The following is a 25,790-nucleotide window of genomic DNA, read 5'->3' as shown; positions in this document are numbered from 1 at the left end:
AGTAAATTGTTTAGTAATTTTTAAAAAAATAATAATAAAAATTAAAAAAAAAAGGAAGAAAGGGCTTTATGCATCACTGTTCCAGTTGTTATAACCAGAATGAAGTCTTGTGCAAACCACAAACTGCAATGATTCAGAATGTATTATTTAGATTTCAGTTAATTAAAATCAAAATGAACACCTTGATTTATTTGTGTGAACTTGATGTTCATTTTAAAAACATGATAGATGATTGTTGGCTAGTTTTGAATCAGCTGAAGTTATTATTTAAAAAAATAAAGCTTTTCGATAAAATGCAATAATACAAAGTCAATGTTGACTTGAAAGTCATTCTAATCAATATAGAAGGATATCATACAAAACAGTTATGATATTACAAGGTCATACATCACATACAGTTCAATGAACTGCCTGTGCCATGAATGTAGAGAATGTACTGAATGCATGTTGCCCTACAGGTTTAACAGTAGGAGAGTACAGGCGTCTAAATAACACATAACACCCCCCCACACAGCTTCTCTGTAAGGCCAGCACCAACAGCTGAACCCAGGGGTGATTGTAGCACATGTGCTCACGCCAAAGGCATCTTCCTTTATTTCACATGTTAAGAATGGTGGTCAGAATACAGGAATTCAAATTTACTGTACCTCCTTCACACGTGTCAAGCTCACTCACGCATAAACGGACATAAACTGATATGTGGAATTCTAAAGAAGGGATCTGTGCATGATTTTCTGAAAATAATCCATCAAAAACACTTGAAGATCCTTATTGATTTTTTTCCACTGCATACAGATATGGCTTTCTTTTCTAGAGTTCAGGAAAGCCATTGCCAAAAAGTGAATAGATTATCACATGCATGCTTTAACTTACTCTTTTAAATTTTGACCAAATACAAAATAAATTAGGTGCCAACCACTTATTTTTAAGCCTTGACCATTTCATGATCTTGAGATAACAGAAAGATTACAGAATAATTAACCCATGATCTTGAGACAATGGCATGTAGAAAGGGCTGTCTGGCCCTACAAACCCAGGGGAATGGGTTACTGTTAGTTAGAGAGCTGTGCTTGGAGCTGGAGGTTCAAGTCCCCAGACTAGCAACTGTGATGAACCACTGTGCCTCCCAACTGCTCCCTGGGTGCCGTAATATGGCACCATACTGCTCTCTCATGTAATTAGAAATGGGTAAAATCCACTTGGGAAAGATAAGTATTATTATTATAATCTGTATTATTTTGATCAGATTTTCAGAGAAACACTTTTAGCTACATTTCTTCACAAACCACATAATTTAGTATGCATGTGTAACATGAGCAGATAAATTCACGTTTCTGTCGTGCAAAATGCAAACTGGTTTTTGATTGTCATATCAAAATTTTTATATGAAACACTTCATGTTATCGTGTGAGACAAAAAAGACATCCAGATAAAGCTTATTCAGTTTTTGCTGATAAGCAGGAAGGTTGACTAAAACTCAGATATTAGGAAGCTGAAATGAAATAGTAGCTGCAAAACAAATCTCTGTTTCTGTAAAGACATCTGCAGCCATCAGCACAGTCAAGGTAAACAAATAGCTATAGGCAAAGTGAAAAAAATTGGATTGAATTAGCATTATCACCTGTGTTTTTTTTTTTTTTGCAACCACTACCGCATGTAAGGAACAAGAAGACTCAACAGTTAGGGCCAGGGAAAACCCAAAGTAATGGGAGTAGGCCTTTAGCTTAATCTTCCCATCAGTTTTTTCTCTGTTTTTAAAGTTTAACTTTTATTTATATTCATTTTCTTTATATTTTTGTGTTTGTGTAACTGTTTGTCTAACAGTCCATTATAAAACAACATCTGTCAGCTAATCTGGGAACGAGTCAGGTCTTGTTGCTACAGGGTGATCTTCTTTATCAGTGCAGTTACTTTCATTTCAGAAAAAGGAAGATTTATCATAAGTATGGAATTAAGGCTTGGAATTACTTTATTATGTAAATTAAGAGGGATTTTCCATTTCAGCATCAGGAGCGAATGGCCCCCACTCCATCAGCAGGGGTCTGATGTGTAGATAGCTAATAACAGACATGTCAGGCTCGGCCTCTCAGCCTTAAGTGATGGTTCTCCGGAGGAGAAGTGCAATCTGAGAGGTGGCAAAGGGTGATAAGTGCCCACATATGATTACTCATAATCACTAGATAAATGACCCTTGTGTGAAATATGATCCAGTAAGCAGAGACGCAACATCTGATTGTTGTTTTGCTAACTGTTTTAGACCAGGGGACTTATTTATGTTTTCATCTGGGTACTAAGTGAAAGAGTCAGCTGGTCTGTTGGCTTTAGCTGTATTTAATAGTTAATGTGATGTCAAGCATACTCATAAGTTTGTTAACTTAGATGGTTGAGTGTGTGTCTGATGCAGTTAAGGTGTGATGCTCAGAAACTTGATGCAGTTCGGTGACATGGGGGTACACCACTGACAGATGCATTGATACACATTATATGTCACCACAAGGAAATACATGCCAGTCAGCAGTGATAGATGTTTTGTGCATTTAGCAGTAGCATTTATAAAGGATTTCTTTTCTTTCTTTTTTTGCCTATTATTAGCTGCCAACCTTTATGTCAAGGGAATTTGTGACCCAGGAGTGACAGCGATAAAAGATTGGTATTTGACACCACTAGGACAAGTTAACACAAGGTTAAACGTTTCATCCACAACAATTTTTAAACTTCTGGAAAAGAGATGTGTAAAAACACTTAAGTCATCAGAGCAACACAAGTTGATCAAATATTAAATCGCTGCAAATATATAGTAGAAAATAAGCATCAAAGATTGATATGGGAAGTTATATTGGTGACCCCGTTCAGTGTCACCCATCCAAGTTTGGTGTCTTCATCAATGTTTTATGGACACATGCCCTTGTAAATATAACACTTTATAGGCTTCCCCATGGAGGGGTTCAAGGCCAGTTTTCTTTGGAAGCAGAGTTCATTTAAAATACTATTGTTATGTCTTTTGACCTCTCTCTAGGGCAAAGTGAACTTCAGTAATGGTTTGCACAGTTTTTTTTCTGCCTTTTGAAGATGAAATAGAAACGATACATGCAACACACTGAAGTTTGTTTCTATCAGAAATGGAATTTTTGGAAGTGCTGCAGAGCTTGCACATGGGGACAGTATGTAACTTGGCAATACATAATATTTCCAAAAATTTGATAGAAATGAGAACATGTTAGCTAACATGTTTTTAAATATATGTTTTTATTTATACAGGGTTGCGTCTACTCCTTAACATCACTGTGTAAGGATTTGGAAACTTAAGAGACAAATTAATGTACTTCAAGTATAAAATGTTTCCCATTCTTGCTTAATATAGGATTTCAGATGCTGGAGAGTTCGAGGCTTCCGTTATTGCTGGTTATTCCCATAGAATGTGCCAAATGTTTTAATAGCTGATGGATCTGAACCAAAGGCGGCCCAGTATAGCACCCAGGCTCCTTTACTGCAGAGTTAAACTTTATGATGGGATCTCAGGATTTTCTGAATCTTTAAGTTATATTCAAAACCAAAGAAAATTTTTGAGGGCTTGAGGGCGGTGGCCTTTCTATGTGGAGTTTGCATGTTCTCCCCATGTATGCGTGGGTTCTCTCCGGGTACTCCGGCTTCCTCCCACCTTCCAAAGACATGCATGTTAGATTAACTGATGACTCTAAATTCTCCCTAGGAGTGAGAGTGCGTGTGTGAATTGTTGTTTGTCACCCATGTGTTCGACCGGTGACCTGTCCAGGGTGTACCCTGCCTCTCACCTGTTAATGCTGGGATAGGCTCCAGCTTACCCATGACTAAGCGGTACAGAGAATGAATGAATGAGAAAATAACCTTAAACTGGTTTGTTTGTTGTTTTGATCTAAATCCTGCTTTACATGTATCATCACACTTGTCCTAAACCAGATTTAGGGCCCTCATGGAAATCAAAGTTATTTACCTCCAAAGAATACCATAACCTAGCCTTACCTGAGCTTACCTTATTTACTTGGCCTTGTTAAATGCCTATATTGCTTAAACTGTAAGGCAAGCTTTTTGCTCTTCATGTGTTTTTACCAAATGGTTGTGATTTGTGATAGTTTTAAGTTACAGCTGGATATCTAGTAGGACTGGTTCAGTGGCTTTTAGACTCATTCCTATTCCTATTTTTTTTTACCCCTTCTGAGACGATGAGGAAAGTTTGACCAAAGTAAAAAATTGTGCTCTTCCTCAGTCTGGTACACTCAGAAGTTATGGCATCTGAGAGCACCATAATGTATAAATTACAAGACATGCTACATCCACAGCCCACCCTCCAGCTTCTCTCATACCTAATTTCGGGTGGTGTTGGTGGGGAATATCTAACAGTGAGAGTTAATAAATAACTTAACAACTCAGCAATTGGAATACATCCTGCACCGGTGGTAATGGATAGCAATGTATGATATCCGCTGTGGAGGACTGGATCTCGATTGTGTGACCAGCCTCTGCCAACAGAGGAAGCAGGTGAGCAGGACAGCTGACATTATGAGGGTTATTGACAGCTGAGAACAGGTCGCCTCATGGCCCGTGTCAAGATAAATGAAGGTTGTTGCTGCTGTGTGGAAAGGTAGCTAAATGAGAGGTGTCAGAATATGTCTTCATAGATATAGCTGTCCAGATATCAACCATTCAAAATATTATTTTCAGTAACTTTATATTAAATATTAAAGGAGATGGTGACTACAGTCTGGTGACTATATGGGACACAAGTTCAGTCACCTTGAAATTCACATTGATGGTTTTTTATCTCAAAAAAAAATTATTTTACTCTTGACTCTTTTCAGTAAATGCACTTCTTTCAAAGCTTATCTCTACATAGAAATGAACAAAAGATTTTATTTTCTTTTTGAAAGCTGTTTTTGAGAATGTAATCAGATTTGTGATGATTATGAGAAACCTCTGTGTTGGTACAGACTTAGGAAAAGGGAAGATTCTCCTATTAATATTACTATTATTATTATTATTATTATTGTTATTATTATTGTTATTATTATTGTTGTTGTTGTTGTTGTAGTACATTACTTTAGAAATGATGCAATAGAAGTTGTTTTGATCATTTTTTAATTTTTTTTATGACACAGATCCAGAAACAAGTGAGTGTGGGGTGTCTGCAGCATAGGCCTGGCTAAGCATCTCCACAGAGTAAAGAATGGTATCCGTGGGTTGTAGCTTACACAACACTTAGTCATTGGCTGTAGGTGTCTGTGACAACATTTTAAGTCTATGGTAATGAAGTTACTGGAGTCAATACAAAAGAGTTTACCAATGTTTTTAAAACTGCAAATTGTGACTGTAAGTTGGTCGTTTAAATAATTTTCCATGTGATTAAAGTCTACTATTACTTTGAGACTGTTGTCTAAAGTAAAACTTTTTTTGCTGCAACAAAATCACAAGAATCACAAATTATAGCAACTCTTCTCTTCTTCATTTTCTCTGCACGATTGTGAAGATGGATTCTCAGGAGACATTACCACCAGTGGGGACTACTCAACCTGTCATCAAGCGTCTTTGTATTATCTTTAATGTAATCAAAACCATGACTGCCAGGCCACGGCTGTCTGTTGACTAGAGGCATTTACTTATTTATTTGAATATATAATTTTTTAATGGTAATTTCACCAGGAGACCTATATCTTTGTACTTCTTACACTTCTAAGTTATTTGAATAAATTGGGAGAAAGGAAAAAGAAATTAGAGAATATGTTTATATAATGAACAATAACATGACAGCAGGGCAAACATGCAAGCTGGTCGGTAATCAGATGATTCCTAATCCCACCACATGTTTAACCAAGGCTGGTAACTATAAACCGCAGTAAAAGTAATGAACTTGATTTTTCTGTTTTCACTTCAAACACATCACATACTGACACTTAGCCTGGATCCCTTGGTGTCACATGTTAATGTAAGCGTACTGTTTAACATTCAGCTCATTTTCAACATGCAGCATGGTCAAGTGGAAGTCCATCAGTGGATTCTGTCATCATTGTGTGATTTTAATCCAAACCAAACCAAATATTTATTCATGCCTAAAGCTAACTTTACAAAGTGAAACTGTACACCTCCCACACATGATTTAAATCCAGATATCTTCTATTTTAAGTCTGTGTTTCTCCAAAACACCTTGGACTTCCAAGCAAACGTCCTCACCCAGCAGGACACAGATAAATTTCACTTTCTGCTTGCTGATAAATGACACAGTCAGTGACATTGATAAATAGGCAATCAGTGTTTGAAATGTGCCTCCACGGCCTCCACAAACCACCAGCATAACTAGTTCATTGTTAGAGAAGCCACTTTAGTGGGAGGCTTTTTCTGTGTTTGAATTTTAGAAATAATTTCGAATGAAATTCCCATTTGAAGAGCAATTTTCAGGAATGCATGAGTTCTTTCTGGAGCCTCGCCTCTTCCCACGTGAAGTGAACTCTATCAGGTGCATCACCTTATTGAGGTGCATCAGCAAACAAATTAATTCATCATATTATCCAGTATCTTCCAGTATAATCATCTATTATCATAACAAGTGAAATCCTATCATTTGTTTACCTGAGGGGGCGAATGTCGGTTCAAACTGTGTAATGCAGAAATAATCAACAATTCTCAGTTCACGGCAAGCGTTTGATCCACGGCAAAACTCGTCTCCTGTGTGGAGCAGCAGGAGGTTGAAAATTTAGATTATTTTGGGTGCAGGGATGAGTCATGAATAGGTGTTCAAGTCCACATTGAATGAGTCACTGCAATGTCTGTCAATTCAAGCCTTACACAACACTAAAACATTTACTTTGAAAACAAGGTCAGTTCATGCATCATCACCACAAGTCCAGTGTTTTTGCTTCTTTTAGTGGGATTCACATTATTATTACACAGCTCTTTTCTCCAATTCATGTAAATTGTAAGTTAATTACATATGAACATGTGAAAGCAAAGGGATCCTCTTCATTCTGGCATAACGTTGACTCATAAATGTTATGTATCATCACTACTTTTCACTTTTTGAAGTCATCATTTTTTTGTAGCCATGTTTTATGAGCACATACAAATACTAACCCACACTTATTATGTCCATTCTTGGCTCCAGCCCTGAGGTTCCTGCTGTATTATTGCAGCACTTTTGGTTCAAGACTTATAAAGGTTATGACCTAGCTTTAGTCCTGTCTATGTAACCTAACCTTCTAAACCATGAGGTCATCCAATTAAGGGACATTGTGAAGAAAATGGCCATTTTGAAGACCTCACCTGAACTGTCTGTCCTAAAAAGTCTGATTTTGTTCAGCTTTACTTTATCAGTGTTGACCTTTGCAGAGATAATGCTCACATTTTGTACTATGATTTGAAAGAGTTTTAAAGCCTCAGCTGCATCAATGCAAAGGAATATTCATATTCAACCTATAAGTTCTTTTTTTTGTTTTGTTTTTTTAGGTGAACCTGAAACCGTTTTTATTTGTGCTGTGTGCCATTTCCATTTATCCTTCACCAGTAACACATATTTACACATCTTAACAAATATCACGTATTCTCTTTACTATGACTCCAAAAGTATTCAGTCAGACTTTGTAGTTGCAGAAATATACTATTTTCATTATGGATATTCAGAGTTGAAGCAGCCGCTAGAGAAATAGGCAGAGATCAAAGGGTTAAGATAAAGATAATAGACATGACGGTTTGCAGTTGACAGCATGATTACATGGTGATGCATTGAGAGGTAAACTAGTTTTGCTCCTTTTTTTTATTTATTTACTTAAAGACAAAGTTCACAAACTAAGCAATACTGAAACTGTATGAAGGTGTGCTATTGTGTTATTTTCAAATGGAATCATTTTTAACCCCATTTTAAAGGTACACTGTGTAACAAATACTAGCATCTCGCATTAAAGATGGGCATAGATATGACTCCAAATGCCAAGCATAATTCTGAATAGATGGTGGCCATCAGACAAAAATGTGTTTTCATCTGTGAGTGAATCCGGTGGCCTCAGTTGCAGCGATGGCTGCACTCCGGGTAATTACTCCAAATTTTGCACATGCATTCTGTGTTCTTTTTTAAGGCATTACATAACCCAAACGGTGCTCTAGCATCTATCAAACAAAGCCAGTACAGCCGTTTTAAAGCTCAGAGGGTTCTCACTTCACACAGAGTTGTTTGTCCATTCAGAGACACCGTAGTAAAAAAAAAGTCGCACAAATATGTCAGTTGCCATTTATGCCATTCTAAGAGAATAAAAACATAACACTTGTTTTAGTAAAGCAATTAGAAACCAATAGAAACAGTTTTTAGTGATATGTTAAATTTTTCACCTGGATGATTTTATTACACACCTTTAAAACACAAGCTTACAACCATTAATACAGACATATGCTGCGAAGATAACTTCATTTTCAACTCTATGTTGCTGTCTCAAAGGCAGAAACAAGGATACACCAACTTCCTGTTCCTGTCACCACTCTACCAATGCTTTCATTGCGTGTCAGACACAGATGATGTAGAGATGTCTGTGTGTGTATTTCACGGTGGCATGTTAAAGGACACAATGTGAAGCCAGCGAGGAAGAAACACGACAAGGAAAAGTGAGATGTGGCCGAACAGGAGGAGAAAATGGCAGAGCCGTGCTGTCATGCCCAACCATTTGAAGAACAGATTAGAAATCTGGCATGTTAATGGACCACCTAAAATACTCAGTGTGATGAGGGAAGGGACCTGGTGAGTTCCTGTTTGTCATCACAAGGTCAAAATCCATACTGAAGAGCTTCCTCCCAAATAAACTCCCAGCTAATCAATGGCACCACAGGGAGGTGGGAGGGAAGACTAACAGGTGACTTCCTGCTTATCAGCCAAAATGAAATATGCTTTATTTGGATGCGTCCTGTATCACAAGGTAACATGAAGTGTTTCAGATAAAACTCTTGCCATGACAATGTGGGGAACAAAAAAAAAACAAACAAAATTGCAGTCATGTTTTTGTAAGAAGGTCTGTAGAAACTCACACAACTGTCATGACTCGTCAGTGTGAAGATAGAGGGACAGTAACCTTCCTGCCGGTTCACCGTCACAGACAGCAAAACAAAGATAAAACTTCCTTATCTTAGGCTCAGATAAAGCTCTGTTTTCTGATGCCAGCGTCAGGGGTTTGAATGTGTCTGATTACAGCTACATTTGCATTACTATTTCTTTCTTAGCCCCAGTTATATAAAGCCTTAACAATATATTTTTAGTTTTGTGTCCCCTGCGGTTTGTCCTAACACGAGCATTTCCTTTGGTAGAAATTTTCAGTTGATAAAACTAAAGACTGAACATTTTACATTTGGAACTATAAAAAGATCAAATAATTTCATACTTTATACTTCATCTTTTCTACTTTTTCATAGACCAGGCTCCACAGAAAGTCCCTTGGTGGTCATAGCTCGCGGCATGGCCAACCCATTCTGTTCACTGGCTTTCAGGGGGATTTCTCCTTCACACTGGGGTCTCTGTGGATCCATTTTCTCTCTCACTTTTTCCCCTTTTTTTTGATCCATTTAGTCGTTAAGGGATTCAATGGAGCAGCTGTTGGAGAAGTTATGAGTTTCACTCGCTCTCATTGTTTGGGTTAATTTGGAGTAATGGCTATTTGAGCAGCCTTCGATGCCAGCAGCTTCCTGAGAGGTCGAGCCATATGGCCGTAGTGCTTTTTCGCTGTCTCTGTTAGGCTTGTATCACGTCCATGTGTGGATGTGTGACTGGCTGTTTCCCTTGTAATGTTTTTTCCATCTGTTGCCTTATAACTGAACAAGCCTATCATCTGTACTTCTGTGTCCTACGGTGTGCATCTTGACTTTACATCTATATATTGAGACATTTGAGACAACCATATCAATCCAATTTCTTTATTAGAAAATATTACTGACAGATTTGGGTGATGTCTTAGTTACTTTAATCTGTTGAAACATAGTTATGTGGGTTTTTTTTTATTTTTTAAGCCAAGATGAGAGACAAGTGAAAGGTTTTCAGTTCTGTCTGTTGTTAGTTAATTTACTATCGCTAAATAAAAATAAATAAATAAATAAATACCTACCCTAATTTCTACAAACTTTGTAGAGAGGTGGAACAAATGAAAAAAATTACACTTTGATGCCAAACCTGATTACTGCTTTGAAAATTTGCTAAATAGGACATATGTGCTATCTTTTGTGGTCCATGTTGTTCCCATGTTGAAACCACGGCTTACACTATGTGTTTGCTTTATAGTGCAACACTCCAGTGGGGTGCAAATTAGTACTCTATTGTCATGTGGCTCTCTGCAGACAGCTGTGTACCCAGCAATTTGTTATTACTATGCGAATTTTTCTCAGTCTTAAATTTTTCCACAGCATACTTGCGGTGTATGCATCTTTTGGCAGATGCCGTTCTACAGGAAGGCGCTGTGGAAACTCATAGCATTTCTGTAGGAGACTAAAGCTGTGCTCTCAGATGTGCTTTGAATAACTGACCTGTAACTGCGTTGAGCTTAATCTTCCTTCTAGCTGTTGATCAATTGTAGAAACATGTTTCTAGCCATTCCTGAGCCTAAATATGCTATTATGTTTAAGGTGTGGTATTACATAGCAAACACTACAAGGGATATCCTGGCCTTCATCATGACTCCGGATGTTTGGTTTAATCTGATATTAGTATGAAATAAGTGTCATTTAGAATGTTGCATTTCTGATTTGTTGTCGTTACACAGAAACTGTAACAGCTGCATTACGGCCACAGCACACAGTTTTAAGACGTGACTTTTATTCTGATATTTTGGGGGGAAAAAAAGGAATATCAACAACATGAGTGAGGATGGGTTTAAACTTTATAATGGTATAATTTATGGTAATTAATTTCAAATTGGCACTAATGCAGAAGCTAGGCAAATAGGAATCTGTAACTCCAAACAGTTTTACTATCTTTAAATCAAATTTTACTAGAAAAACATTTGTTAACAGATGCTCACGTCATTACCACAAAATTATCATGTTATTATTATAACATACCTACGTTATGTCGCTCAGTGTGTATTTCTTCTACCCTTCCTATTTTCTTTTTTCTTTTTTTTTGTCAGATTCTTTTCCTTGCATGCACATACAACCTATCCATGAAACAAGATCTGTTGTGCATGCTGATCTTGGTTTGCATCTACTAAGTTGCAGTGTTAAGCATTTTGAAGTCGTATTACAGTTTTTACACTATGGCTTAAAAGGAGGATGGAAGGAGGCAGCAACTGAGGGAGGGGTTGTGGTAATCACAGCTACGTAATCTGGTGCACTAATATAGCTCTGATGTTGCTGACCACAGGGAAGACTTCAGTTAGGTGTTCCTCACTCTATCCTGCAGCCATGAACAGATCTAACCCATATGTCTGTGCAAATGCTGGCTTTCTATATTATGCATTTATATCTGGAAACTCAGAATTTCATAGAAAATCAGTCAGGCTTTAAATGTGCCACTGCACAGCAGACACCACTATAACAGAAATTTGCTGTCTATACCCGGGCAGCAGCTATAAATAACAAATTCAGAGCTGGAGAAGGGGGAAAAAAAAAAAAAAAAAAGAGTTGGTCAAGCTCAGTTGTCAAAGCCCACACAATCCTCCCCCACTACTCATATTACTTCACCTCTGAGTCTTGTGACAGTTCCTGAACTTGAATTCCCACCTTTCAAATATTTCTCTGATCCACTGTGGACCACATATACTTGACATGGAAAAATTTTACATTATGTGGAGTCACCATTTTTCTTTTTATATGTTCTCCACCAGTTTTCAGGCTGGCACAAAGCCTTTTTTTTTTGGTGGTTGTTCAGCCGTAGCTGCTCTTTGTGATGTTTGTGAGGTCACCATCCTCCTTTTATGCAGCAGGTCTGACAAGTCAAAATGGTCTCTGATGTCACTCTGTGCAAAGTCCAAACAAGCTGTGCAGAAGTCCCTTGTGTCCCCCCCCCACCTCACCACCAGCACCAGCCTGGTGTCAGCAGATCCCTCTCATCCCAGGTAAATAAGGGGCTTTTCTTAGCTCTTATCAGCACACTTGCATCAAAATTGTTAAAATCTAATACAGAGGGAGAATTTTTGAGCACATTTTTTGTCCACATAGGAAAGTAAGCATGTCATCAAGGGTTAAGTAATAGTTTTATTTCTTAGCAAATGTGTTAAACAGGTGTTGCTTTAAAATCCTCATGGGCATTAAAGCAGGATAGCTTAAAAGACTTATCGCTGTTTTCCTGCTTGGGGATGTATTTGCTCTTAAAAGACACATTTGGGAGGCAGCTGTCAAGTCAGAAGTTTTCTTTTGACCTGTATGTTTCGCTGTGACCCCAATATCCCACGGCACAGAATCCTGTTGGCTAAAACAAAATCGCCTGCAGCTACCATGTAGGAGAAAAAGGGGGGAAATGGTTTCCCAGTCTAAATGTTTTTGGGTTCAGTTAACATGTGTTTGCATGTGAATGTGACTTTTATGTCCGGCATGAGAACTAATACCTTTATCCAACTGCAAGAGGCCAAGCCTGGCCACATACAATTTTAGTTACCTCACAAACTTAAGTTTATCTTTTGATATTACTTCATAAAACCTTTGACTCAACCCGAACATAAATTTGACCTCTTTACAAGCATCATCAGATAAAATATTGTATCAGTCATGATGTGGTGGCCTTTTCAGGATCTTGAAGAGCTAGATCCTGTGTCTCTGAGGCCAAGATATCTTGCCCATTGCTATGGTGCCATAAATCAAGAGCTGCCCCCCTTGCAACTGTGCCAAATGTGGCGCGAGGGAAGCTGAGCCTGCTTCCTCACCCATACCCCACCCCAAGAAACCGTCTCCCATAGCTTGATGGGGACTATGTGTTGACTATGCAGGCCGTGGCTATGTGTCTCATTTGTTGAAAAGTTAAATTAAGGCTCTGGAATGCCAGTAGGTGTTGATACCTTATTAGGGTATTAACAGTAAGGCTCGGATAGTCTCGGATAGTCTCCTCTTGATTAGCTCTATGCATTATGCAAATGATTCTATCCACATCCTGTGTATGCTAAATCCATATAAGGAAACAGAAAAGGGCATTTCTAAAGCACTTTTAATCATTTTTCTGAAAGCTCCTGCGTCACTGAAATAACATTTCATTATGAGTCACACTATGTAAATCACTGCCTGCAAATGTAAACATTGCAGCATTCATTGTAAGTGGCTGCACAAGACTTGCTGATTGAAATGAGCAGAGTGCCCTCACATGGCAGGCTGATACAGCCTTTCAGGCCGCACGGGGTCAGTTATTTGGCGCCACCTAGTGGTCAACAACAACAACAACAAAAAAACAAGCATTTTAGGATTTTACTCAAGATGGTGAGACATAAATTGTAGGGATACTTTTTGACAACTTATTCCACATAATTTATTAGAATTTAAAGTTAAGACTGAGTTTTAAGTAAGGGTAGGGTTTAGGGTTAGAGGTGAGGGACACATAAATAGAAGCAGTATTAGGGGTTGGAATTAGGCATTACAAGCCTTTGAAGCTTATAACTCATCTGTCCTAAGACAAATAATCCATAATTTTGCTATAAAGTGATAGAAAGTAGCCAATTTGCCAAACTTTGCAAAAAATAAATTCCAGGGAAATGTTAAAGAAAACAGACGGTTTTTCTAAAGCTTTAAAAAAACCAAAGCAGCAATAAGCCGAAAAACTTTAGGTGTGTACTGGTGACTTTTGCACACCTAGGATTTCTAGCTTTTAATCCATATCCACATGTAGTTTGGAAAGAAAAGCTCCCACACCCACTCGCCAACACCTGCTAGCACTGCAGCTGCTCATCAGTGCAGGGAAAAAGTTGTTAAGTGAAACCAACACATCAAAAGAATACATACACATATTGTGTTTTTTTTAAGACGCGTCACTTTCTTTATTTGCTCTGCAACAATTTAGGATCATGAATTTAATACGATATCCTCAGACATGCAGTTAAAAGTAGCTGTTTTTTGTTAATGCACCTCAGTGGAGACATATTCATAGAATAGTACAAAACAGATGCAAACAGATGGAGGGACTGTAAATCTGTCTTGGTGAAGCCCCCCGGGAAGTTGAATGTTTGTGTGCTGAGATAAAGTGCTTATTTACAGCTGCAAAAATTCTGCTTGTAGCGTTCTTGTGGAAAAGGAACTAAAGAGAATAAACAATATGACTTTTAAGAGTTATAAGCAAAATTTGTTGTAAATCAATATTTTTCATGGAATTTCTGTCTGTGTTTGTTTTTTGTTTACATGTTGTTGTTTTTTTATTTGCGCTACTTCATTCTCCTTCCAATAATGCTATTTAAATATTAGATGCAATGAAACAGAATTGAATTTCAAGCAGCACATTTATGAACGAATAGTCAGGAAAACTAAAAACTTTCAACTAAAAACAAAAATAGAAATGTATTGCAAATTCAAACACATCTTTTGTTATTCTAACTCCATGATTATCATTAGGAACTCTGGGGGAAATACTTCATGAATACTTTGAAATTGCTTACTCAACACAGACATTAGGGAACACATAAAGACAAAATTAAAAAGAAAAAGTAAAAAGGTTTCACTTATAAAGCACTCTGAAATAATTCACATTGTATATCACAAATATATATATATATATATATATATATATATATATATATATGTATGTATATATATATATATATATATATATATATATATATTTATATCTTCACCACATTTTTTAGTTTTTTGTACAAAATGTTTTGAATTAGGCTATTTTCATTCCTTAATCTCGAGTTTAATAGTTTCATTGTGTGATATTCAAATTTATTTACTGGGAACATTTTCTCAGATTCATTCAGCATCATCTTTAATTTGTTCAGAGGAGTCTACTGGCTCAGTGCTTAAATTGACTTGATAAGGATTATTTTGTTCTGACTTTTTTGCATTTCCATATTTTCCAACTTTAAAATTTCTATATTATTTGCCTTTAAAATGTTTTTGTGGTTAATAAAAAATACTTCTTTACACATTTTTATGATATAAAGGTTGATTTGAAATTTTACAACATAATATGAACTATCCATGTTAAATTACTGAGATATATAAATGGAAAAAAAGTAGATTGACTCTGTTTAGATTGACTCGGTGGTTTCATTTTCTAACATTTTTTGGGGCTTTTTTAAATTATGTACCAATCACTCATACGTTTATGACAGCAGAGTTAATGGGACTTTTTTTATTAAAACGGAACATTTTTACCAGAACTTGAGTTGACTGACATTTTATGCAGCCACATCTGTTCAAGAAAAATGGAAATCTTTCCCCATATAGAGTGTTTTTCCTCACACGTTAGTTAGGAGTTCATTAGAGAAAAGATGTTTTGTACACCTGCGAGAGGAATGAAGAATTATTATATTCAATATGGTTGAAGGTCAGAAGAAATCCGTTGGGTTTTGCTGTGTTCTGCTACCTTGAACCTGACAGGTGACTTTACTTCAGTCTTTACTACCATTGCGGAGGCAGCATTATCCAAAGGCCAAATACTTTCATTCCTCTGTGTTGGTCTAACCCCGTCCCTACATGCACATGCTCAACACTTGTGGCTTTTCATCACATGCGTCTCGGCCTGTCCGCTGAACACAGGGAAGCGGCGTCTCTCACATTAGGATAAAGACCACGGACTGTGATGTTATTGTAGCTTACATGTGCAGGCACTAGTCGTCATGTCAAAGGGTAGAAACATACATCAGTATCAGATGCTGAGCAGAGGTCAGACTATGGTGGACCAGTGCAGAGTTTAGTGTCAAAGGTGAATTTTGGATTTCCACTGCCTGGCTTTTCAAGGTTTGTGCATTTCCCTCTCATATGTGTGTTTTTCCATGTGAGGTTGATGTACCTTCTTGCCTGCTGCAATGTGTTGTAGATCTGTTGGGAGTCTATGGAGGTGCAGTGTGTTGAATTGAGTCAGTTCTGTGGCTGGACTGTATCAAATCCTTCTTCTAATTTGTTACTTCCTCCGATGAGGCTTTGCGGACTGATTGGATCCATTTGGTGTTTTGTTGTGACTGAGGAGCTGTTTGAATGTTTTGCAAGGAGACTGGCTTTGAATTAAACAGGAAAGCTGTCCTAAAGAAATAAACACATATTTGATACCTGAATAGATCTGTTCAGGTATTTGTGTTATTAAAGCTATAGTCTGGAAAGGGTCCATTAAGATTAGGAATGTCTGTTTTTGTTTGATTTTTTATGAAATATGTGAGAGGAAACCATTTTTGACCAGTGTTGCTTCATGTTGTTATCAGCTGTTTTTATGGTCCTTTTATTTTCTTTTAAATTTGCATTGTTTGTTTTTTGCAAATGGCACAATGCATGTGTTGTGTAGTTTTACTGACATATAGGATTTTACAACCACTTATTTTTTACAGTAAATAACACAATCACTGTACTGTGGAGAGCCAGTATTACTATCTTATAAAACATACTTAGGCATTAGGAAGTTGTGCTTGTTTCATGCGTTGCTGGGGAGGAATCAAAGGTGTTGTGGGGTATTTATTAGGCTTCTTGCTGCAGTTTAGAGCTGCTGTCTTGTACCTGTATGCCTGGATGAGAGACCCGGGCTTCAAGAGAAGATTAACACTGAAACTCACAGACTGCAACCATTTTTCCATGACAAGATTATTTGCATAAAGGTCAGACAGTGGAGGAGTATAGTCTGACCTACTCTAACACCCACTGGTTCATCCAGCTACTGTAGTTTGAATGGCGGGAGCTCTTTCGGATTGTTTACAGCTCTTTAGGTTTTCATTAAAAAACATTTCAGCTTCCTACAGGAGTACACTTGATGAATCATTATGTGCAGTTCTGCAGTGTGTAATGAATGTAAGTGAAAAACATACTTCCAAGCTTTTAGTCTTTTTCAGTGACAAAGGAGGTTTCTGAATTTTAATATTGAGAATTAAACCTGCACTTGAGAGAATCACTGGTTATTGTGGACATGTTGTACACGGTTTTTCAGAAGCTGAGCCAGCATGGTTGAAATAAATCGCGGTGAAGGAAGAAGGTTTTACTCTGCTTGCAGCCCTTTGAATTAAAGCTGGACCATCAGTGAGGAAGTTGATGTTCTTGTTAAAACTAAGTCATAGATTAATTTACTTTTAAATATTTTTTTGTGTAGAATATTGTAACTCGATTTACAAATTAAAGAAACATGCTTCTCCTTTTTTAAATTAACATGTTCTTATGAGTTTTTCTTTTTCAGAAAAAAATAAGAAAAACATGTAAATTTGCTCTTTTAAGTTTTCTAAATTGCAAATTATGCTATTCTGAAAACTGACTTAATCCTTTTTATTTTTATTATTTGACTCATGTTAAATAAAAATTGTTAGTTTATTAAATAAATCAATAATAAACATAGTGATGCTAGAATCCTCCGTACCAGAAGAAAATAATAATAATAATAGCAAATTTTTTAAGTGCACGCTGATGCAAAAATCTGATTGGATATACACTGCCTGGCTAAAAGAAAAGCCTTCCAAAAACAAGGTCACACTAATAATTTGTTGGAGTGGCAGCATTCACTGTGCCATTGTTTCAATAAGCAAAGTCACAAGATCCATTTCATCCAGTGTTGATTTTACACCAAGATCTTACATTAATGATGAGAGAGTCCAACCACTGCACAAGGCCTAATCCAGCACATTCCAAATAGTCTCAATGGGGTTCAGGTCTGGACTCTGTGGTGGCTGGTTCATGAGTGAAAATTGATGTCTGAGGTTTCCTGAACCACTCTTTCACAATTTGAGCCCAATGAATCCCAGCATTGTCATCCTGGAATATGACCATGCCGTCAGGGAAGAAAAAATCAATGATGGAATAATCTGCTCATTCAGTATATTCAGGTAGTCAGATGACCTCATTCTTTGGATACATAATGTTGCTGAACCTAGACCTGACCAGCTGCAGCAACCCCAGATCACAGCACAGCCCCCACAGGCTTGTACAGTTGGCACTAGGCATGAGGCATCAGCTCATCTGTCTCTCTTCTTACCCTGATGCATCCATTACTCTGGAACAGGGTAAGTCTGGACTCATCAGACCACATGTCCTTCTTCCACTACTCCAGAGTCTAATCTTTATGTTCCCTAACAAACTGAAGCCTATTTCTCCAGTTATCCTTAGTGATTAGTGGTTTTGTTATGGCTACACAGCTGTTCAGTCTCAATCCTTTTGTCATTGCACATGTGGAAATGCTTTTACTTTCACTATTAAACATAGCCCTGAGCTTCACTGTTGTTTTTCTTCAATTTGATTTCACCAAATGTTTAAGTGACTGCTGATCACAATCATTCAGGATTTTTATCCGACAGCAATACAGTCGAATACGATGGTTCCCCATTTTCCTTCAAGTTTTTAATAATGGATTGGATTTTTTTTAGTGTGTGATGGTGGATAACAAGAACTCAAATGCAAAGATTTAGGATCAGTCCAAGTTCTCTGGTGCAGTTCAGATTGTTTCTTTTTTAATAATTAGAGGCTGCATTTGCATAAAGTCCTCCAGATGTATTATGAAGAATGTACTTAAAAAGAAAGTCAGGTTTTTGTTGCTATTTGTAAGAGCTTCATTAAAAACTTGATTAAAAACAATCAAATTAATTCATACAATCTCACTCATTTTTTCTTTTTGTTTTAGCAATTAATTTGTAAGTAGTGATATTTGCTAGATGCTCCCAGCACCACTTTACTCTCCTTTTCTCTCCCACATACAAACTGAACAATGTTGCTGATGTTGAGTCAGAAATTCATTAAATTTTGCTATGGTTTAAAAAGAATTTAAAAAGTTGGTTTATTTGGCATGTAGAATAACAAAGCATGTCCTAAGACATTATTTTATTAATAAGCTTTTTGTTAATTATTATATTTAATGCAGCTTTTTTCTTTGTACTCCATATAAATACTCTAACATTACACTTATTTACACTTACTTTTCCCTATTTTCATCCATATCTACAGAACATCCTAATATTGCTGTTTTGAAACCTGTCAATACCTGGTGGAAGCAGATTTGACACCATCATCATCACAAGATTAGTCTGAAGTGTCTAGTAAACGGTGCCAGCTGCCTAGGAGTCCATATTAGTCGATTAAGGACAGCGTGTATCGGGGTGGCACAGGGTGACCCCTGTATTTATAGCTATGAGTCACAAGCTGGAATGGTGTAAGTGTATCTCCCCATCAACATGCTTGTTCACTTAAGTGTGTACAAATCAGGGAAGAAAGTTGAAGCTGTCAGTGGTTCAAAATGGAAAAAAATAAAAATATATATATATTTAAATAAATACATGTTAAACTTGTGGTGGTTGTAATTAATTGGTTATTTGTGACAAAAATATTTTTATTTACTTTGATTTGGTCTAAACTGTCTGTCAGATATTTATAGTATTACATAATAAGTGAGAATTAGGACTAAGTGTGACAAGGAAATGGATCATGTAAACCAAAAGGACGGATACTGTTTTACCATGAGCACAGATTAGTCTTCACTGATTACCTTTCTAACAATTAACTGTAATCAGTGGAGTAGTACTTGTTTTTATTCATGCTGTATAAGCCCTGTAATATTTTAATAGTTAGCCTAACCCCTGCACAAAATATTTAACAGATTTAATTAAACAAAACTGGAATGAAGTCCATGTTAATGACAATTCTAACACAGCCAATGAAGCCTTTTTTTTCCAACAATCAGTATGTATATATATATAAGAAATATATATAAGAAAACTCCCAAGAAAGCAAGTAGGTTATGATAAACCACAGATTACAAAGGAATAGTGAAAGCATGTAGAAAGAAAAATTCACTATATATGATAGTTTTTAAAACACAAAACAAAAGAAACAAAAAAATGCATATAAGATATATAAAAACAAATTAACAAGTATTAGATTGAATAAAAACATTATTATGAAAAACTCTTGGAGCAAAACATGGAAAAGTCTTAACAGACAAACATTGCAAAGGCAAACCATCCCAATTATTTAGTAAAACATAAGGATAAAAACATAGATGAAACTAAGGAAATTGCTAATGAATTTCATCTTTTTAAATCATGCATTTGTTGATTGTTTAAGGGTTCAGAAGTCAAGTAACACAGTAAGTATAGACAGAGACATTGTCCACACAAACGGCTCCGTTTCATTAGAGGAGTTGACAAAAGAGGAATAATAAAATTTGTTAAAAATGTGAGATGGAAAAGTCCTCTGACTGGGATGGAACTGATAGTAATAAATCATTGAATGTATAGAAAAACATATATTTTGACATATATTTGCAATCAGTCTCTTTAAATATGTGTATTTCCATGTAAAACGAAGACAACAAAAAAAATATACCAATATGCAAAGTGGCGATAAACATCTGTTCTCCAATTATAGACCAATTTCTCTTCTTTCCTAGTTTCTAAGATTTTGGACAAAAGGCTTGACAACTTCATTAAAAAACATTTAATGACTACCAGCTTCAGTTCAGAGCAAATAGGTCATGATGTAGTTGAGCTCAAGACAGCATTGATAAACAAATACAGTTGTGAGATATGATGATTATTGTGTTGTTTATAAAATATTAATTTTGTCTGAGAAAAAAAACTTGCCCTTATATTTCCTTTTTACTTTTGCTTTGTTGAAATTAGTGAAGTGTTGTCATTTGGAATAATTTTGTAAAGGTGTGTGGGTATAATAAGTTATGGCTTCAGCTGTCTTTTATCATGTTAATATACGTCTATTTTACTTTTTTAAACTAAAATTGCACATGACAAATATGCAGCAAAGGACAGACATGCAGCAAGATGATGTAACTACAATAATCAGCTGTCATCGGTCTGCTCCATTACATAGAGGAAAACATGTTTAAATATCCCTTTTTTACTAGTTTCAAACAGAGTTTTTGCAAAAAAAAAATGCAACCTGTCTCCATCATCTGTCTCATTGGACTCCTGGTCAAAAGAAAATACACAACCTTAAACAGAAATATTTTACATAAAGTTTTATTTGAAGTATTACAAGCTTTAAAAATGTTCAAATTTTCTTGCTCAGAGGTGTGATTTCAAGATTATGCCCAAAGCAAGACACTTAATATCTCAGTGGGAGTAGAAATGGTTGCTGTGATGAGTCCATGATGTGGTGATCTATTTACAAGACCTTGTCACAACTAAAGAAGACAGAAGTGGTATTAACAATCCTCTGCATGATCCAGACGCATAAAATAATATTTGAAAATGCCTTTTGATCCAATAATCTGCTTCTTAACAACTAAAACCCATTTTAACCGTGCCATATTTTGCAGTTCTGCCAGAATGTTTTGTGCAAGCAAGATTAAAATTAATCATGATAAAAAAAATAAAAACAAACTACTAAGCTTTGTCTCACACAAACTGCACGCACAGACGTTAGAGCACTGGCTAGACAGTGTCAGGTGCTTAACATATTTTCTGTGATGTGTAGCTGAGTGGTCTAAGTTTAGCCAGCATGTGAGAGTCAGAAAATAAAGAGGCTCGGCAGGCACATGGGGTCACCGCACTCACGGATGTTGTAGTTATAAGAGCTTCTGTTAGGACCCCGTTTAAAACGAGGTCGGGGTACCAAATGAGAAATTAATGACTTTAAAATCAAATACTTCTATATTTAGTTGAAGAATCTAATTTCATTAGTTGTTGTATATTTGTTGTGTGATTTTCCACCAGGTGTTTTTCATTTTTAGAACTTTTTCAGTTTTTTGTTGCTCCTGTCTTGTTGATCTCATCAAATCAAAGCTGGAGTTTAAATGATTTGCAAAGCATTTCACATATGGTTTTAACTTTGGACATGGAATCTTCTAGTACATCACTGGTCCCCAGTGCATCATACCAGTTGGAAAATCCATCTCTCTTTGATGAGAGCAAGAAGTTAAAGGGTTAAAGTGTGTTTGTTGAAAAGATGGATCTAGTGGATTTATTTATTTGTTAGAATAGGAACACACATTAATGAACAGTTATGTGCAAGTGTGTCAGATTTTAGCCAACAATGATCTTAAAAAAGAACATATTTATACATTTACATAGTGGTGTGATACAAAGAGTGGTTTATTTAACTAGTTGTGAATTGTGGGCTTTGTGAGCAGAAATATTCAGATTTTTAAGAACATGCCCTTTATCATCTGCCACACCAGCATTATTTTTTATTGAGAAAAACAAAACAAGACAAACAAAAAAAAAACATGCCAAAGCTTACTTTGAATTATCATGTTATAGGGTGATATGTACTGCAACAATTTCAACCAAAGTGGTGCATGTTTGTCATGCCATGATCTCATGCTGAGTCATCTGATGGACTGAAGACCTATCCAGGGTGTACCCTGCGTCTCTCTGCTGGGATAGAGTCCAGCCACCTGTGACCCTGTATTGCAATAAGCAAGTAAACAATGGATGGATGGATGGATGGATGGATGGATGGATGGATGGATGGATGGATGGATGGATGGATGGATGGATGGATGGATGGATTTTTTGCTCTTTTTTTTACTTTTCATAGTCAATGTGATCCAGTATATGAATATTTAATATGTATTCTGGGTTAAATTAGTACTTATTTTGCTGTTTAATATCAAAACTGTGCTGCACCCAGACTGTAGTTTTCAGCTCTGCAGTTTTTGAGATGCAGGATGAAGGAAGCTGTCAGGATCTGAAGAAGAGGGCAGTGAAAGTGAGTTTGGGGAGAGGAAAGATGTTCTCACTGATCTTCAACAGCATCCTTACTGTCTACTACCCTCATGTTTCATTCCCCTCTTTATCAGCACACATTGGAGTTAGAGTTAAAATCCTGCTTATTCTTCAGGTGTGAGATGTTTACCGTTCGCTGGTGTCACAGACTTTGACATGCAGGATTTCTACTGGGCAGTCTGGTTCTGGTACTGCTGGCTCTCCAGGATTTTACTTATTCACAAACATTGTTTCAGCCATGCTGGACTGTTAGTTTGCAAGGTTCACTGGCAACCTGTGTCATGTTGATTCCATTTAGTGGAATTTCCTGTCAAAAGCACATGTTTTGTTATTAGGTTTGTAACTGAATGTTTTTTAAAAGTGAATTGAGCAATTATAAGGTTAAAACGTAAGACATACACTTAGAGCTGCGACTGCATCTGCTCCTTCTGCTCTCATCCTGCTTTTTGACAGTAAATAAGACACACAGGGAAACTCAAGGATATTTTTCAGTACAACTTTTGACTACATCGAGATACAATCTACCGCACTGTGTTGATGTTAACTCAGAGGAAGAATAAGAAAGCAGTGGAGAACAAAGGGAGTCTCTCTGTTTGATATTGATTGCTACCTCTGCCTGGGAGGTCATGTGGTTGTCTCACTTTGTTAGATAATATTTCCAAGCAGATCCATATTCAGTTTTATAATCCTATTGACAGACAGAGAATAGGCATAGCATAGCCCAAGAAGGGACCCAGAATTTCTTTGAAGGATTCTTCTGCAATAACAGAACAATGTAAAATCCTGTATTAATATCATAACTTCACAAACGCATATGAAATAAAAAATATTATTAATTGTGGGCAGATGTTTTAGCCTCTGTGGAATTATGCAGTCTTGAACTGCTCTTGGGGTTTGAAGTATTATGATTTAAGGTGATGGGCAGTTGTTTAGCTGAGCCTAATATAACTGATCATTAACCATTTCTAATGGTACAAACGTGGTCACTGTTTGGTACTACCTTACAATATTTGGATAAAACTTTAACACTTACCATCCCTTTGCTTTTTAACTTGCCATGTCCTGTCTCTGCCTTGATCAAAGCCCTTTTGGAGAGAAAGAAAAAAAGAGCAGAGATAAGTTCATAAGTTGAGCTCAGAAATAAACACGTAATTTGTGGTTCATTGTTGGCTTCCTGTTGGTTTCCACATAGGTTTATATTAGTCAAATGTGTACAGCTAGATAATTAAAGTTGGGAAAACTGTGTACTCAGTAGCTCAATAGTTAACATGAGAAGCTAAATGAATCTGTATTCCTTTATTTATATCAAGGAGCAGAGCAAAGATCTGATAACATGCCATCATCTTTCCAAAGTGCCTGTACTTCCTCCTCAGCAGATGCTTCCCATCATGACCAAAAAATAAGCCAAAACTTTTCAGCTTTTGTGTGATATTTTCTAAGGTAAGTGTATTTGTTCTTAAAGATTCTTAACATGTGACATGTTTAATTTCTCTGCAGCATCACTGTGCCACCTTTGGATAGCGCTGAGAAGGCTCTGCAGGTGGGCATCCAGCTGCCAGGTGGTGTACAGACGGGGCCTCAGCAACAGAACCAGCAGCTCCTTTTAACACCAGCAAGCCTCCAGCTGGCTCAGCTCCAGGCCCAGCTTACCCTCCATCGCCTTAAACTTGCTCAGGGAGGCAACACAGCCACTGCTGCCAGCGTTCTTAATCAGTTTCTCTCCAATGTCAACATGTCTCAGCCCCTGTTTAATCAGCTAAGGACTTCATCTATGGTTGGGAATCCCCAGGGTATCTTCCCCACTGGGGTGATAGGTTTTCCATCTTCAAATTCAGCTATGGGGGCCTTAGTGGGTGGGGGATTCAACCAAAACCCAGGAAATGTGAGACTAAACCACCCGTGTGGAGTGGGCACAAAGGGTCAACAGAGTGGGGAGTATGGCAAAAAGTCTGGGACATCGTTCCCCTCCGACACCGACAGGCGTATTCAGTTCAGCTTTGCTGGAGGGACGTCAGCAGCACCAGTCAGTGCTGGTGATGGACAATACTCAGTGGGAAACACTCATCCTAAAAACATGACCAATACTGGTTTTCAGAGAGATTTCTACGGGCAAGATATGTCAGGGCAACCAGCTGGGTTTTGTTCCAGCGATCAAAAAGCAAATGTTTATGACTCCACTGCTCGCAAAGAGGAATGGAAGGGTCATACTAGCTTAACTCACACAGGAAAGGTTGATATGGTTTCTAATCCTCCCACTGTGTGGTCGGCAGCTGGGCAGCCCATTCGGCCACGAACAGAACTGTATAACCCAGAGGAGCCGACGTCTGAGCCCAAGTTAAATAGCAGCAGTGGGGTTTCCTCTCTTGGTTCAAGTGGTGTTCAGGGGTTTGGAGGCTACCAGCCCCTACATGGCAGCGAGGAATCCTTATCTTCAGGTACCAGGACACTTCAGCCCTATCAAGTCAATGATTATTATGCTGTCACGCCCACTCAGCTGCCACACCAGTGTAGCATCTGTGACAAAAAGGTCTATAACCTCAAGGTAAGTGAATTATAATCTCTCAACTTGAACCACATATATACTCTGCACCTCTGAAGCAGAGCAAAATTATTACCTGGTAGCATAATGTTTGGAAGATTATGCCATAATTGTTTTTTTCTATATTCCTAAAATTTCAAATTTGAACTGTCTTTGGATGATAAAACATGCATTGCTGTCTGGAACAGCTGTTGAATGTAACTATATGTTTAACTTGATGGAGCAGCCAGTTACTAAGAAGGTGATTCAAATGTTGGCTCTTTAATTGCCACCAGCCATGAGCTTATGAAAGAGCTATGTAGGAGTTTGTGTGCAAGGACACAGTGAGCGTCCAGTGTGTCGGAGCTGTTTAAGACTGTGTTTGGACACTGCACGTCTGTTTATGTGTTTTAGGACTGGGACCAGCACGTGAAGGGAAAATTGCACCTTCAGAATCGAACTTTATATGCAAGTGATAGGTAAGTGGTTTGCAGCTCTAAATT

General features: G+C 37.2%; 1 protein-coding gene across 1 annotated transcript in view; it reads left to right on the top strand.

The window, feature by feature from the left end:
• The window catches only part of rbm20 (RNA binding motif protein 20), a 50,348-nt gene that overhangs the window by 9,363 nt on the left and 15,195 nt on the right, over positions 1-25,790 (top strand). Inside the window, exons 2-3 of the mRNA XM_041982150.1 lie at positions 24,267-25,311; positions 25,702-25,766. Coding sequence (XP_041838084.1) covers positions 24,267-25,311; positions 25,702-25,766 — 1,110 coding nt within the window. The remainder of the gene's footprint in view (positions 1-24,266; positions 25,312-25,701; positions 25,767-25,790) is intronic.

Source organism: Melanotaenia boesemani, chromosome 4 (assembly GCF_017639745.1).
Source record: "Melanotaenia boesemani isolate fMelBoe1 chromosome 4, fMelBoe1.pri, whole genome shotgun sequence".
Lineage (NCBI taxonomy): Eukaryota > Metazoa > Chordata > Actinopteri > Atheriniformes > Melanotaeniidae > Melanotaenia > Melanotaenia boesemani.
Note: the sequence above shows the minus strand (reverse complement) of the source record. Positions and strands in the feature narration are given on the sequence as shown.